The 16955-nt window shown below is 38.7% G+C and overlaps 3 protein-coding genes across 3 annotated transcripts; all 3 read left to right on the top strand.

The window, feature by feature from the left end:
- The first annotated feature begins 481 nt into the window (after positions 1-481).
- Positions 482-1809, top strand: apoc4 (apolipoprotein C-IV). The gene is made up of 5 exons (XM_056444418.1): positions 482-555; positions 1009-1036; positions 1200-1245; positions 1330-1405; positions 1565-1809. The coding sequence occupies exons 3-5, from the start codon at positions 1200-1202 to the stop codon at positions 1737-1739; spliced, it is 297 nt and encodes a 98-aa protein (XP_056300393.1). The 5' UTR covers positions 482-555; positions 1009-1036; the 3' UTR covers positions 1740-1809.
- A 2456-nt stretch (positions 1810-4265) lies between these two features.
- Positions 4266-6708, top strand: apoa2 (apolipoprotein A-II). The gene is made up of 5 exons (XM_056444180.1): positions 4266-4322; positions 4602-4698; positions 4928-4972; positions 5830-6061; positions 6265-6708. Exons 1-5 carry the CDS (start codon positions 4281-4283, stop codon positions 6419-6421), a joined length of 573 nt encoding a protein of 190 aa, XP_056300155.1. The 5' UTR covers positions 4266-4280; the 3' UTR covers positions 6422-6708.
- Positions 6709-8936: 2228 nt separating this feature from the next.
- Positions 8937-10388, top strand: apoc2 (apolipoprotein C-II). The gene is made up of 4 exons (XM_056444306.1): positions 8937-9071; positions 9397-9459; positions 9581-9737; positions 9831-10388. The coding sequence occupies exons 2-4, from the start codon at positions 9411-9413 to the stop codon at positions 9916-9918; spliced, it is 294 nt and encodes a 97-aa protein (XP_056300281.1). The 5' UTR covers positions 8937-9071; positions 9397-9410; the 3' UTR covers positions 9919-10388.
- Positions 10389-16955: the final 6567 nt, after the last annotated feature.

Genomic DNA, 16955 nt, shown 5'->3' with positions numbered 1-16955 from the left:
TCTGATGCAAACTGGTAGTCTGAAGTCATGTCACCGCCAGGCACGCACACGCTCGCAAACACACACACGCACACAGACACACACCCATACCCACATGCGCACACACACGCACACACCTACACCCACGCACGCACACACATGTGCACACACACACACACACACACACTTTAACACAGGACAGTACAGATGTGTAAAACCAAACACACAATTTGAAAACATGGAAATATCTCGATCCATCTGTTTATCCAGCTGTGAGATCCGAGTTCTCAGAGTTTCTGCGTCGCTGTTCTGAACTCAAAACCTCAACAGAAATGTTGAATTATTTCCATTCAGAACATTTATCAGCCCCGGAGCAAAGGGACATTTTATGGATTCTGTGGTGGACTCTGCCCACAGAAATGTTCGCTTGGCTGAAAATGTTTGACCCCCCCACTCTTCACAAACCCATAGTACTGCCAGAACAGAGACTTTGACTGGCCTGGACACACATCAGCCCCCGCTAAATGGCTCGAGCTCTCTGATCCAAAGGGCACTCGGACAGTTGGTGAACTCAGCGCAAGTTGATTTTGAAAAGATATCAAAGGTTCAAGATCTGCAGATCGACCATGAACATTGTGATCCAGATAACATTTCAAAAAGAAATTTCCAAATAATCCTCAAACTTTTGTGTGATGGATACAACAATAATCATTCGATGTTCTGTGTCTTTGAAATCTTATAATACCTAATCTCTCTAAACGTGTTCGTCCATTTGTCTGTGCAGTGTTTTCTTTGAATTTCTTAGAATGTCACAACTCTCTAAGAAATAGTAAGAGAGAGAGAAGAACCCTTATTTGTGTTGTTTTTAACACTTTAGTCAAAAACCTGTTGTTGTCTCTCAGAGTTTTTTGTCAATAAAATGCTGAAAAAAAACAAGACGGTGAACGGTCATCTGATCTGGACCAATGTTTACGCTGTTGCGGTCACCTAATACAAATAGGATGGCTTGATAACACTTGTTTGATTCAGCTCCTGTGGACCAGAGCCAGAGGAAAAGGTAAAAAAATACCCTTCACTCTCACGGTTGTTGTGACGTTAATGAACAAATTATATTTGAAATCAGGGGTTTCATTTGAAATTGTGATGATTTTATTATTGAAAAGGGACATTATGTGCTAGTTGGACAAATGAACTGGTTATAGTTGTGTTTCTCTTGGCAGATGCACACGAAAGAGCTTGTGTTCGGGCTCGTCTTACTCATGCAAGGTATGGCTTTAAAAATCATTATTCTACTTCATCAGTTCATTAATTTCTAAAAAATTCTTCGCTGACAAACATCCTCCTCCGCAGCATGTGGCCCACTTTTTGCCCAAACTCCGGCCCCTGACTCTCCAGGACTCCTGAGGAGGCTGGCGGAGAAAACCAGGTATCATGATCAGAATCATCATTATTAATGCAAGCACGTCGGATCTGTAAATGATTACCAGTTATCAGAATTGTTTGGATATTTTTGTTTGTGTGCACATCGATATGTTTGTGTTTACATGTTAAATATTACCCATTTGTGAACTTGTGCATCTCTTAGGGAAGTCAAATCTAAAGTCCAGAATTTGGGAGGACCAGTGCTGGGCTTTTTTGGCGCTTACTATGAAGACCACATCCAACCTGTGACTGACAGCTATGTCGAATGGGCCTCGAACCTCAAAAGCTCTGCGTGGGAGAAGTTACAGACGACCATTCACAATTACATGTCACTGTAAGCAAATAATACAACTGCTGTACCCCCTCAAAACTGAAGGAAAGCTGACAAATAAATGAATATTATTACCACATGGCATATCTGCAATTATTACCATTCGATGCTGATGACACTTTGCTGATGATGTCAAATACATAAATTATCTATAATAACCCCTGTTGCTGTATGGGTCCAGCTTGTCCTGCATGAGAGGCAAAAACAGAGGGGCAATGTTAAATGGCAGCAATAAATGCAATTATGTGATCAGAAGGTACATTCACCACACTCTAAAAAGCCCAACTTCAAATGTGTTGTCCTAACACATTTTTTAAAGTTGAGTCAACAAATGCCTTTGAAAAAAGTTGAACTAACTCAAAATGTCAATTTCATTAATAAAGAGTGGAATCCACTTAAAATGTTAAGTTGAGAAAACTTAATATAGTGGTTTGGGCATCTGCTGAGGTAACTAAGGCCACTGCGCATGTATGTCAGTAAACACACACACACACACACACACACATATATATATATATATATATACATATATAAATACATATATATATATGTAAATACATATATATACTACTTTAATCTTATATTTTAAATAATAAAATAATATAAAAATATTTTCTTTAGCCCCTGTTTAAAATACATTGTTTTTTGATACCATTGTTTGTTTATTATATTTAGATATGGATTAGATTTGGAAGGATATTGTCCATTGTTTAATGGCAGATTTGCTCCAGTTCAGGTTTTTGTCACTTATTGAATTAAAGGGAGCCTGTACCGTGAGAGCAAATGTTTCCCTGTATTTTGCTCAATTTATTTATTTAATTTAACAGACTATGAAGATTGAAATACTATAATACTAATGTGTAGGAGGTGACTCTTGTATGAAAGTGGTATATTTTAGTTTATAAAATCTGCATAAAAATGTCTTTTGACTTTTAAATTGTATTGTTACAGAATGGGAAGAAAAAAAATGAAAATTTAAAAGAGGCGGTGAATATTTATTATAGTCTCTGTATGCTTGTTTTCTCAAGCAGCTCAGTTTCAAGGGAATGCCATTGTCCTTCTGTGTTGTATATATGTTCCATCATATACCATTGTGGCAGCGGGGGGTGTTAAGGCTCGGCTGCAGAGTGGGTGGAGCGGGGGTGTGGTTCAGGGAACGGTGTCTGATTGTCATCAGCTGGACTGATTGGTAATCAGATTGGTAATCAGTTCAGCTGATGACGATCTGTGTTGGTTATCTGAGTCTGTCTCCATAAAGGAGCTGGACAGACAGGAGATGAGAGGAGCGTGGAAAGCAGAGACACAGTCTGCTGTGGGAATAAACCTTATTACCGAATATCCCTCTGGCTACTTGTTGCTTATTGGTGCTTTAGGGGGGGGAACCTAGTCGTGACGGCTACACACGTGTCACAACCATGTTCCAAAGCTTGTTTCAAGGCCTTGATTTTGGATTCACAAAACAGAATTTTTTCTTTTTTTTTCTTTATGCAGCCATTTTGATTTTTAAGGATGTTGACCCTCTGCTGTCTATGTTCAAGTGTTGACACCTGGAATTCATATAGTTATGCAAACAAATGTTTAGTTATTGTTAATAAACATTTTGTGTTTGAAGAAGTTTTTTTTTTTTAACTGACTTTTCCAAAGAAAACGGTGTACATTTTTAATTAATTTAAATGAAGGCAACGTTGCAAAGAATGTTGAGTGTACTCAAATAATGGGCAGTGAAATTTAGTAACAAAACATTTTAAGTTAAAAGTATGTTCTCTCAACAAACCATTTGAAGTTAAAAGTAAGTTCTCTCAACAAAACATTTCTCAACAAAAAATGTTAAATGCTGTTGATGTATGTTTTTAATCTACAAGAACACACAATTTAAAGTTTCTCCAATTTAATATTTTAAGTGTTCTGAACTTAAGTACATGAGTAGATGTAACTATCAAATGCAATATTTTAAGTAGTGTTAATTTAAATACATAAGTACGTCTGAATAGTAATGTTACGTTTGACAAACTTAAGATATCACTTTGAGTGAACTTCTTATCATAAGTTGACACAACACATTAGCCCTTAGTTGAGTGAACTCAAAAAGGCTTTGCAGCTGGTTGCCTCACTTTTTTAAGTTGACTCAATTTTTTTTTTTATAGAGTGCATATAATTTGATGTATAATATGACAAGAACGATCTATAGCTACTGAGTATAAACATGCTCTTTACTGAATGCGATACTGAATGAGTTACATTCAATTCTTACTATTCACGGCAGAAGTGTAGATGTGTTACTCTATTTTTTTTACATTTAATTATTGTACAACATTGGGTTTTATAACCCTGCAAGGATGCTGTCTCAGGTTATGAAGGTGAGGGGTGAAAGCAGAAATCCCAGCATGCATTGCTCTGGGTACAGTTCAGTGTGTCTAGACATGTCCTGGTTGGTTGACCTGCCGACCATTTGACTCTGATCAATCTCTAAGCAGACGTCATGACATTATTCTGATTCAGTGTCAAAGAATATATTTTATAATGTTGATTAGCATGAGTAGATCTACTCATGTTATATTATACTGCTGCAACACGTGAGCGGCTTTCAAAGGTTCTTTCAAAGTAACGATTTTGAATTGCATGCACCAAACACACACCTGAACGCGCTATTATCAGAAGGGCTCCAAGTGCAGCGCCGTATGAATACAGATACAATTTAATTTGACGAACGTTGCATAAGTCCTATCTCAACATGCAATATTTAAAGTGAAAATCATGTTCACTGGACTTTGTTTCGGTGAACAGTCATGTATGTGTGTATGTGTGTGTGTGCGTGCACAGTACGTGTGTGTAGGGGTGTGCATGCTCATCAGATGACGTTTGTTTGCAGTCCCCCCCTATATCATCCAGGCCAGATGTGAGCTCCCAGTTACAGACGACTCACTTTCAGAGCAGACTGTCACATCTTGGATCCAACACAACCGCAGGTAAGCGCTCCGCTTCCTGCATTTGCAGCTTCTTTTCTGAAGATACTTTTGAATGCATTTCACAAAAAGATATGTTGTTTGTGAAATAGTTAGGTATTGGATTTTTGCTTTCAGTGTTTGCGATTCCATCTTCTTACGTTACGTATTTTTGATAAAAATGTCAAATGTGGAGAGAAAATAATTGAATCACCAGACGTTGATGTTTTCTTCTTCTTTTCTTTTGTTGCAGACATGAATGCAAAATACATCTTGGCACTGGTCCTCGCTCTGCAGGGTAAGTCAATATACTAGCACACTCTGAACAATTGCAGTTCATTGGTTTTTCTTTCAACTTCAGCTTTCGATGTGAAAATTAGAAATCGTGGAAAACTGAACCATTTAAAGCAACTTTTATTTAAATGTGAATGCTTTTAATTTGTCTTGAATCCTTTTTATAAAAATGATTTAATCTAACATGTTTTCTATTGCATTATTTGCAATAAGTTAATGAAGACTGTTGCATGGCTGGCTCCTACCCTGATCTATGTGGTTAGTATGCAAGATAAGGACTGATTTTTAACCCTTGTGTTGCCTTAGGGTCATTTTGACCCGAATCAATATTACACCCTCCCCCCGCCTTTGGGTCATTTTGACCCGATTCAATGTTTCACCCTCCTGTTACCTTTATATTTACTAACATATTTTACCCTTTGGGTTCAATTTGACGCCAGCAATTAAAACCTCCAGAAAATTATTAGAATTAATATTGTTTTCCAAGTTTAAGTGTGAGGCACTTTATGTTTGTTTGTTGACTACCGAAAGAACACCGACATTAAACATTGAATGGGGTCAAATTAATCCTAAGGCGGGGGGAGGGTGTAATATTGATTCGGGTCAAAATGACCCTAAGGCAACACAAGGGTTAAATAACACATCAAATACTGGTTTAATACAATCAGCAACACTGTTATGAAGATATGCAAATTAGCTTTTCTTGGGTTCTTTGATTATTTCCCCAAAGCAATAATTTACATTTATTGTTTTTTTCCAAATTGACAGTTCTTGAGGCTCTTTTCACTGATTCCCATCTGTTTATTATTTTAATGTCTACAACACTATCATAACAATCCCATCTTTCTGATTTCATTCCAGTTTCCATGAGCCTGTGTGTGGCTCCCACACCATCGGCGGAGCTTGTTGCAAAGTATGACTCCATGAAGTCTGTGTTCTACAAGAGGCTGCTGAATGCTTTCAGCAAGCTGCAGGTCGCCGCTGCCCCGATGGTGCAGAAAGCCGGAGGCAGCGACCGTGGACAGGCCACAAAGGACTACGTTGAGGGTATCCAGAGCAAGCCTGAGTTCCAGGCTTTCGTCAAGGTTGCAACGTGAGTGTTCACTGAGAACTATTATAGGATTATTATTGACCCTGAAACCTACTGAAAACTACAAATGTGCTGTAAAAAAACAATTTATAAATCGAGAATACACTTACACATGAAATGTACGTTTTTTTCTTCTGCTGGGCAGTGGATTCATCTTTTTATTATGGAGATTTCTTAAATTAATCTGTCTTCCCTGATGTGTGCAGTGGCCTGGGAGAGGAAGTCGGTCCTTTGGTGGACAAGGCTCGCACATCACTGCTGGGTCTGTACGGACAATACGTGCGCCCCCATGTCGGCACCCAACTGAGCGAGGCCATCGACCACATTAAGGTCTACCTGGACAAATTCCTGCCCGCCGAATAAAGAAGACCAACTGGAGCAAGGCACCTGTCAGTATTAGATCATAGATCATAGACACTACACCAGTATAGCCTAAGAAAAGTGATGCACGATCCAAATACAATCCTTTGCCTCTTTCCAAATAATACGGTTTGCCAAATAATGCAGAGTTAAAAGCAAGTTGAACACCACCTATGCAAATTGTGCATGTACAGTATTAAGTGTTTTATACACTAACCAACGTCTCTGTGTGATTGTGTTTGTACATGTGTGAGTGTGTTCAATAAAATGGAAAAATGGAAACTATTGGATATGTTGATGTCATAAAGCTTCATTCTTTGGCTAACAGTACCCTATCAACACTATTTAGTGAACACAAGTAGTTACAGGCTCCACTAAGTGTTCATCATAGCTCATAACTCAATATTTGAAATCAATTTTAATAAATTCAGCAATTATTAATTTCAGCCTCATTTTAGACATGCTGGTGATTGTAACTTTCTAAGCATTCTGATTAAATGTTCAAAAAACATCCCTGCTGTGTAATTACAGAGTTCTAGACGTGACACAACAAAACTGATTTATAAAAGCTGCGTCTTTGTCCCTGGAAATATATTCTGTCATATTCATTAAATGTGTTGTAACTCTGTAACGCTTCATTCTGAACACATGGCATCTATTCTTCTGTCCATCCTGGACAGGGATCCTCCTCTGTTGCTCTCCTGAAGGGTTCTTCCATTTTTTCCTTGTGAAAGGGTTTTTACTATTTCTTGGGAGTTTTTTCTGATGCGATGTGAGGTCAAAGGTCAGGGATGTCGTATGTGTAAAGATTGTATACAGCCCGCTGAGGAAAATTCGTAATTTGTGATATTGAGCTATATACAATAAACTGAATTGATGGAAGCATGTCGTCTCCAGCAGAGCCGAGCCCTCATAGCACTGAATCAGCTGGATTCAATGAAAAGCACAAGCTGTCTGACAGTTTGAGTCCCACAGCTCAGGGTCACAGGGGTCACAAGCAACATGACATTAGAGGCTGGTAATGTTTACTTAAGACTTGATCAATATGTAGCCATTACACACAATAACAGACAATTAGTCCTAAAACCAGAAGAAATGAGATCAGAACTTGAGACTTCACTGTCGCTATTTTAATTAACAAGATTGTTATATTTTCTGTAAAAACGTTTTAATTGAGAAAACAATCTGTTCAGTTTAATTTGTATTTCCAAGAAACTTCACACATAGGTGCGAGAAGCTCTCACCTATGGAATTCTATTTAAATAATTTAAATAAATAATTAAATATGCCGATGAAAAAAAATATTAGAACTCCTGAAGTATAAAATGAAAAAAAGCACTGAAATATACATATATACATTAGTCAATAAAGGTCAATGAATAAATAAGTATCTTTTTACTTTTAAAATTTAATTTGTTTTATTCATTTCAGAGTGTGCTTGGTAATTCTTGTGCTGTTGCTTTTGTATGAATCTGTGAGATAACCACACCACATTCATTTTTATATAAAAGATGTAAAGAAAAAGGGCGAGGAAATAAATGTGGCAATTGGAAATAACAGTTCCCTGAAATGAACAAACATAATTTTTTTCTATAAAAAACAACAACTATTTCATTAGCTATTTAAATATTTTCACAAATTGTTATATGTGTAATTAGATTTATTTATATATGAATATATGTGTTGCTTCAATAATATATTTGAGGATTTCTTGGTATATTTAATAATTTATCTGTGGATTTATTCAAAATACGAGCTTTATTCTCAGTAAATGAGTCACTATTTTTACCCCGTAATGAATGCATTGCTCCTGTACAAATGTCCTGCCATGGAATCAAAACATTTACCAACCAACGCTAAAAAAACTAAAGAGAAAACTATTCAACAACAAATGTATTCATTCAAAAACAACATCAACATATTTTTTTCTTCATTCAAAAACATAAAGTAATGTGACTATATACAAATAAATACAAATTGTATGAGCAAACCACGAACAAAAGAAAATTGACAAAACCTGCGGATTTGTGTAAGTGTAAGAGAGAACATACAAATAACCCCAAATAACCTTTAAGACAAAAAAAGAGCTGCAAGGTGTCTCTTAACTGTTGCCAAGTAATTATTTAACCTAATAAGACCTAAATATTTCACAACTCAAAATAGCCGGATGACGTGTTCAACACACTCTAGACATGGTGCCATCCTAGTTGGACTTAGGACTATTGTAATGTGACATGAACGCATCACCGACATTGTGCAAGTAACAAGTGCCTCCTCGTGGAGGTTTTGGTCAGGCCAATGTGTAAGAATGTGCAAACCTAATCAATGGGAAATAATTGATCCGTGTGTCCTCAAAGGTAGTGTGCACACACACATACCCACACACACACACACAGTTCATGGAAATGTACCAACGTGATGCCCCCTCCAGCCCCTTTATGTTCCGATTCTTGTGTTGACGTAGATAGCCATGTCTGTTTTATCAAGACGCAATGTCACACACACTCCCAGAAACACACCCCGGGCAACAGTGCAGGTTTATCTTCCACAGAGTGCACTTTGGCTCTGGGAGCGAGCAGTCAATACATCCTCACTCCTATATAAACAGGTCGGGCCAGTGGTGCCTCTTACTCTGTTTCTGAAGAGGAATACAGTGAGTATACTGACACTTTTACTGAGAAAAGCATGACTTTTTAATGCTAGATGAGAAACTTTCAAGAAAGATGCATATTTTACGACGTAACATGTACGTTGAACAGAATTCTAAATCAGAATTTGTATTTATTTTTAGGCTAAAGAATAAAAAAAGACTCCGACAGAAGAGTAAAAAAGACTTATTAACGACAGTTGATATCGAATCTATCAGCACAAATCTATCCTTTCCCTCTGAGTGGATGAATGTAAAGGACAATGTCTCACCCTAGTGGATAAAGTGAGGTAAGCTTTTAAATGTCTCTTTCTATTCTCTGTCCTCATAGGCCCGAGTTACAGCATGACGAAGCTGCTGGTCGTTACTGTGCTGGTTGCACTCCTCGCTCTCAGTAAGTGCATTCTCAGACCATGACATGTACTTATGAATATGATAAATCAGTGATGAATAACATGTGTTGTTTGACTGATAACACGTGGCAACCTCTGACCCCCCTGACCTGGTGTGTGCAGGCGCTGAAAGCTTCCGTATGCCGAGGGCCGTCGAGGAGGAGCAGGGCACGCTGACCAAGATATCAGGCTCCATCAAGTCCTACTTTGACAACGCCGTCAACACGGCCAGTGGATACCTGGAGGACATCAGGGGCATGAAGCTGGAGGAGAAGGCAGCGTAAGAGATTTTAATCACAGGTTCATTGATGCACTTCTAAAACGTGTGAATTCATGTATGAAACTCATGTCTTCCTTTGTGTCGCCCACACAGGAACCTTTACACCGATACCACCACAGTCGTGAGCACCTACGCTGGCATTGTACACGATCAGTTGTATCACCTCTTTTACCAGAATTAAACAAAAACTGATCTCCAATGACCTCATCTACCTTTTCTGACAAGAACTTTCAAGCTCCACACGGTGAGGCCCATTTTTTGACATTTTGAACGTGTTATTTCACCTCATCCAAGCCTTAGAACCTAAAGGGCATCTTAAAAAATGGTGGACTCTTTGTGGTGCTTAATGTGGGCCACTGTACTGGTGTTAAAGGAAGATAACAACAGGGACTGTGAACCTTTGAACAAAACAACAGCTTGCACTGAGGAACAGGTCATAACAAGTTGGTGGGCGGTGGCAGACGAGCTCACAACATCTTATCAAGTCCCAACACATTTCTCCCTGGGTCTCAGAGTTGAGAAACCAACAGCCATCAAAATAATATAAATAATGTCATGATCTATTGCCACCGACTGGTGTTTTTAGTCATCCCTCATCCGGATACGTTTTAATATGTGTGTCATATCTTGAAATAAAACATTTAGACCAAATCTTTTTGTCCGTAGTGGATAAATGTGAATTGAGTTTAGAGTTTGATATAGTACATTGTGCATATATCTCCTTTCTAGCTGCGTAATACCTGCGTCGTTACGTGTTTATGTCTGTGTATGAATCTGCAATGAGTCGACACGCTTTTATCAGCAGAGGCAGCACCAGAACAGAGACTTCTGTTGCAATTAATAATGGATAAAAAGAAGATTAAAAAACATGCAATATGTGAGCGCAGAGAAACCGTCAGAGATGAAAGTCTTTTGGTTTTGAGGGTTCTGGCGAGCAGTGATGGGAGGATGTGTTGATTTTTAATTCGTTCATGAATCTATAACATGCGGCCTCTTCTTAAGCTACAACCAAGACAAACAACAGAGGTGTATTTGCTTTATTAAGCGGCATCTCGTATGGTTGATAAATGTATGAGGTGGCCGATGGACGCATGACAAACTACACAAAACACGACAACTGCGACTACACAACACCGATAAGTAAGATATAATGCCACATGCACATCCTGGTGCTTGCAGCCATGTTGGTATTTGTTTTCAGGGTCTGGATCAATTTGACGTCAGAATGTGTGTCAAATGTTTCCTCTCAGCCCGGCGACTGTGATCACATTAACCTTTGAAACTGATATGATTTGATCCGTGGGCATCTGCAGCTGCTGCAAAGAAGATGTAAAACAATTCTCTCCATCGCTCAGCGAGGGAAGAAGAATGCTCTGGCAACACAACTCATGGTGTGTCCCTGAGATGTGGTTTGATTATCCCGATTCCCTATACTACTTTTAAATTGAATGTATACGTCCAGTTGTGCTGGGAAGGAACGAGTAGGAGTCGCCATGTGTAGACGTGGGTAAAAATATATTCTTTCTCCTGTTTCTCCTCTGTCTCCTGTGTTCTGTGTCTCCTCTGTTTCTCCTCTGTCTTGATTGGTTCATTCCCTTCACCTGCCCTCAGCCACTCCTCTGTCTCCTTGATTAGTTAATTCCCTTCACCTGCCCTCAACCACTCCTGTCTCCCTGATTGCCTCATGCCGTACACCTGTGTTTTCCCCCTATATATTGTGCCAGTCTTTATCTCTGTCTCTTGTGGCGCTGTTTCGATGTCTCCCTCTCAGTCTGTGTTCGCATGATGATTCCTAGTGTTTTTTGTAGTTGCTTTAGAGCCACAGTTTTTATGTTTTTATCGTTTTCTGAATTAAAGTGTTTTTTGGTTCACTCAAACCTGGAGTCCAAGCCCATCTCTTTGCACCCGAGCCTCACCCCGTGACACACCCGTGACAATATTGAGTATAATATGGATGGGAGTGCTTGAGTTAGCTGCTAACGCTATGTCATGATACATATGTTGTATATGGTGGTTTATTTACATTTGAGTGGAAACACCTCAAAACAATTGCCCCCTCGTTTAAGGTTGAGACACTACAGGTACACATTTCATCTAACATGAGTATCTATCTATTGGTCTATCCATCCCAGTTAATTAGTCAGTTAACATTGAGACTGACGTCAACGTTTTATTTTATTTTGTATTCTATGTTTAAATATGGCAATCAGGCATTATCAAATGTGTTTTTTGTGAATTCAGAGAAAATCTACAGATGCAATTGGAGAAACTGCAGTAAATGTAACACTTCATATTTATTTTGGATGTTTTCTCTCCATTTCCATGTTGTGCAATGCCTCAAATAACCTGACTGGCAAATAGGAGCCTTATTTCAGGTCCTCAGTTCATCAATCATGAGGCCTTAAAGGGTATGGCTTCACAACTTTGACTCTCTCTCTTATAAGAAGGCAACAACACGACAGTGGCTACTTCTCTTGTTGGTTGCCGTCAGGTGGTCTCCTCTCTCTCTTTTATTTTATTTTATTTCACATGATGACCCCTTGTTTATGTATGATGGTATCCTTGGCATGTTGATAAAGGTTATCGCCACATCAAAAATGGATCTTATAAAAACATACAGTTATATATAGATCTTCTGTGGGATCAAATGAGTTATAAAAAAATATTAGAGAATCCAAAAGTGCTATACATCAGGAAACAAATGCAGAGATACCAAAAGCAGACTGTATGACTGAATCTTCTAACTATAAAATTACCTTTATTTTGTTGTTGTTATTATTGTTATTATTATATGTCCTAATTCAATCAATAGGATGTAGTAATTGATCATTTTGGACCTTGGTTTCACGGTTGTATTAATCTAATAATGTATTTATTTGAATGTCTTTTAAAATGTGAATCCCGGGAAGATTAGTGAGTGGTATAGCAGAAACTAATGGTCAATCAATAGAATAAACTAAGAAAACAAACAGACTGTTGTCAGAGGAGGAAATAATATGCAAATCATTATTAATACATGAAATTTGGTGAGGCAATTGAGGTAAAATGAACCTTTTTGTCAAAAGTGTCACAAACAATCACGTCACAAAGTAACCAACAGATTTTTTGCCTGAGTACCACAAGTTGTACTGAGCTCAGTAAATTGATTCCAGTGTTGTATTGTACCAACTTAGTAATAACTCAAAAATGCATTATCTATCAATTGGAAAACGATATTCATAAACTTATTTTTAGAGACTCAAAGGGGACGAAAAAACAATCAGAAAATATCTTGATATCCCAAAAGGGCAATTGGAGTTGTGCAATGTGTGACATTTGAAGACATTATAACATTGCACCATGGTAAACTAATAACTTTCTAGACCGCAGTGGGCAGACTGTCTCCACCCCGATCTCGTTTATTACTACTTACTGTGGCGCTACAACAGCTTTGATCATTTATCTACGACACAATTATTAATTTTAGAGTGCACTTAGCACAAACTAGCCATTAAAAAGACTTCAATACATCAAAGCTAAAAGTATCTGTGCACGGAAACTGCAACTGGAATCTATTGTGTCTGAACAATATCTTTCATGTACCATAATTAACGGTCTTCCTTCTTCCTTGAAAACAAGGTGTGTCACTCTAACTGAACATATGGTTTAGCGGAGGTGTCGACAATGTCTCAGATCATCTTGTTGCAGAGATTGGACTGGAAATGATGTTGGATAGTAATAAAGCAGTCTGTTCCTCTCACTGTCCTTTTAAAAAGATTGCTTGTATAAAGACTCCGGAATAATCTAACATCCCAAACTATCAGATCTACAGAGGAACATTACAAAAACAACAGGGATACAACAATGCATCTTCTCCTTCTGGTGGTTGCTTGGTGCTCACAGGTAGATATTTACTATGTTGTGTCTAAAATAAAACACATTCATGTCAGAATATCCCTTTAGTTACTCTCTTAACTTGTCGGTGTGTCGTCGGCCAGACTCCTCCATACGTGGCTGAATTACTTCACCCACATTCAACATCCCGCCATCTCAGATCCAACCTCCAGAACTTTCTGTCTGTCCCTCATACGCCTTAAAACTCGTGGTGATGGAGCTTTTGAGGCGGTAGCACCAAAGCTGGGTCCTGCAGTGGAGCTCTCGTATAATACATAATATTATGTCATATGATGCCTTTTCAGAAGCACCATCCCACTTCAGCTTTTCCAGCATCGGACACAATTCTCCCGAAGAGATAAAAAGCAAAAGCAGGGAGTCACGAATGGGCTAGGTCAGACATTTTTGTCAGCAGTTTAACATTTTTTATTTTGCATCACCTCACATGCTGTATTGCATCTTAAAAAATCATGTCTAAAGACGCCACTGTAATCTATAAAGTATTCTATCCTGCAAACATTTTATTGCAGCTTTCTTATGAATGTCTGATCTGATTACGGTTGCCTGTAGAGTTTTTCCTGTGATGGGTGTTGGTGTTTAGTGTTTCTAATCAAAATGAATAATGTGCATATCTGAAGCCTGAAACACATGTTGATGCCAGTCATCTACAAACCAACAAAACAACCTATCTGGATGGATACACACCACTCGGGGGTATTGCGAAAGTAGTCATTTTAATAATAGTTTGGCAGAACTGACTTTACACGGCCTGGGGAAGAGATGCCACAGTGTATTTGAGTGGTAACAAGTTATTCTCTGTGAAGCATGAAGTCCCACACCACAATAATAACCCACATATGCTATCTGTGTTGTTTTATAAATTGAATTTAAGATGTCCTCAACACTGACTTTTCTGTAATCATTGGTCGCAACAAGCTCCAAAAATCGTTCTGTTTTGATTAAAAACACGTCGAGTGACTCCATGGAACGAGTAGCACCACTCCCTTTAGAGCAGGGGACATTTATCATACACAGAAATAAAAATGACTTTTGCATTTTCATCATGACTCAGGGAAATGTTACCGAGTGATAAGCAGGTGTATACTTTCTAAAAGCCCATCCATATTCTGGTCATTGCAGCGCTAACAAGGCATGAACTTTCTGTTGTAATAAAACTGGCTTTCTTTAATCAGAGGACTTTCTAATTGCCTGTCAAAAGGCCCGGGCATTGACGAGCACTAATTAAAAGAGGTAGACCTTGAAAATACTATTTATACAAGGCTTAGCCCTTAATGCTGCTTGTGAAAGAAGTTGTAATGCGTAATTACCTTCGCATTGAAAATGCGGAAGGTAATGTTTTGATCGCCGTGTATTTGTATGCATGCGTGTTATTCGCATAAGTCAAAAAGTCTTAAACCGAATCGCATGGAATTTGGTGGAATGATTGGTTATTATCGGGGCACCATTTGATTAGATTTTGGGATCGATCGGGTCAAAGGTCAAGGTCATGAAAAGGTCAACATCTTCTTGAATCGCATGAAATTTGGTGGGATGATTGGTTATTATCCGGGCACCATTTGATTCGATTTGGGGATCGATTGGGTCAAAGGTCAAAGTCAAGGTCATGAAAAGGTCAAAATCATCATTTTACCATAGCGCGCGGTCAATTTATATCCAATTAGCATGCAACTAATGCCAAAATGTTCATAATGCAATGCCCAATCTTGTGATATGCGAAGGTATGCGCTCTACCGAGTGCCCGTTCTAGTTCTGGAAAGTAATCATTCTGAAGAGGGGAAGGAAGGAAGCCTTTTGTCAACAAGTGACCGATCGATGGTCCAGAATACATCGCGGTGACTAAACTGTACTTATGTTTCAAATGAACTACAAATGATGTAAAGTACTCATCGAATGAATTAGTAATAACCCCCCTTCTTGTTGTTGGAAACAGATGAGCCTTCTAAATTCCTAAAGTGTGTATCTGTGCCTGTTGTGCATGACCAGAAGTGCATGAATATGTCCCCTGACTTCCTCTTTCTGGAGCCTGGGAGATAACTGCACCGTGAGCACAGTCACAACACAAAGAAGCTGCATCTCTCTGCTTCCCACTGCACTTTTTTAATTCACTTGAACTAATTTACATCCATTTCCCATAAACCACCACCACAGAGTCTCCTGTTCCCCTTCACCACTCTCTAGCTGCCACCATCATGCTAGAGTCCATGAGTCACGGCTGCAGCAGCCGAGCCGACCCCGGCGTCTGCACCAAGCTGTGCGCGTACAATGGCGGGATCGGCGGTGTGATGGACCTCCACGCTGCCAACTGAAGCCGCTCACAGATGACATCATGAGGCCTCGGAGAGACATTTAGTCACGCACTAAATGTTAACACCATAAAACCCTTTTATACACATTTTAATGGACAGCACAAAACACAAAGTTTAGGGCTGTCCCTTTCAGCGAGACACAGCACGATGTGTTTTTGCCAAAACTGCTATACTCTCTGCAACATTAGCGGACACAGATATATAACAATATTCATGAACATCATGCAGCAAGTCTCAAATCATGCAAATCCTACGCTCAGCTACGATGAAAAATGTGGGGGAAAAAACTGTAGATATAAACAACAAAACATAAAACATCAAGTGTTCAGGCACTTTATATTTTATTCAGGAATTTTAGTGCACCCTCTGTAATTCCTCATTTCCCCTCATTTGCTTCAGCAAAAGAGTTTCCACAGCTGGCTAATAGCTGCTGCTAATTAGCTCAAAATATTTTCAGGGAACATCATGATTTCACACACGCTGACGTGTGTGTGTGACAGTGAGAGTAAATTCGACAGGATGTTTGTGTTGTTCCACACGCTGAACACCAATATCACTCGTCTTTCTTCGTGATTAAGGAACGAGCAACTTTCTTTAATTTGTGAGAAAAGTTAATCGACAAATAAGGACAATGTCAAAAATGATATTTAAAGCTGCTCAAATCAATATTTGTTATGGTAACAATATCAATGAAATAAGAGAGCGGTTACTCATGGTGAGCGAGTAGCTGCAGTCTGGTTTTTTACTACAGCACGCAACTTTAATATTTAATATTTTTGCAGCATTTTCAAACGCCGCAAGCAGCTTTTTTGTGTGTGTGTGTGCAAAAAGCTTCACAGCAGACTATACCCGCCCAAAAACAAGGCGAAGTCATATGTAATGAAACACCTAAGTGCTGCTTACATGTAAAACAATTCAATCTAATCAAGTCAAACATACTGATGTATACTATGTGTCTGAGAATACTGCATCGTGAGAAAGGTGAGCAGCATTACCGCGACTCACCACTAGGTGGAGG

Source organism: Pseudoliparis swirei, chromosome 22, assembly GCF_029220125.1.
Source record: "Pseudoliparis swirei isolate HS2019 ecotype Mariana Trench chromosome 22, NWPU_hadal_v1, whole genome shotgun sequence".
In the NCBI taxonomy this organism is placed as follows: Eukaryota; Metazoa; Chordata; class Actinopteri; order Perciformes; family Liparidae; genus Pseudoliparis; species Pseudoliparis swirei.
Note: the sequence above shows the minus strand (reverse complement) of the source record. Positions and strands in the feature narration are given on the sequence as shown.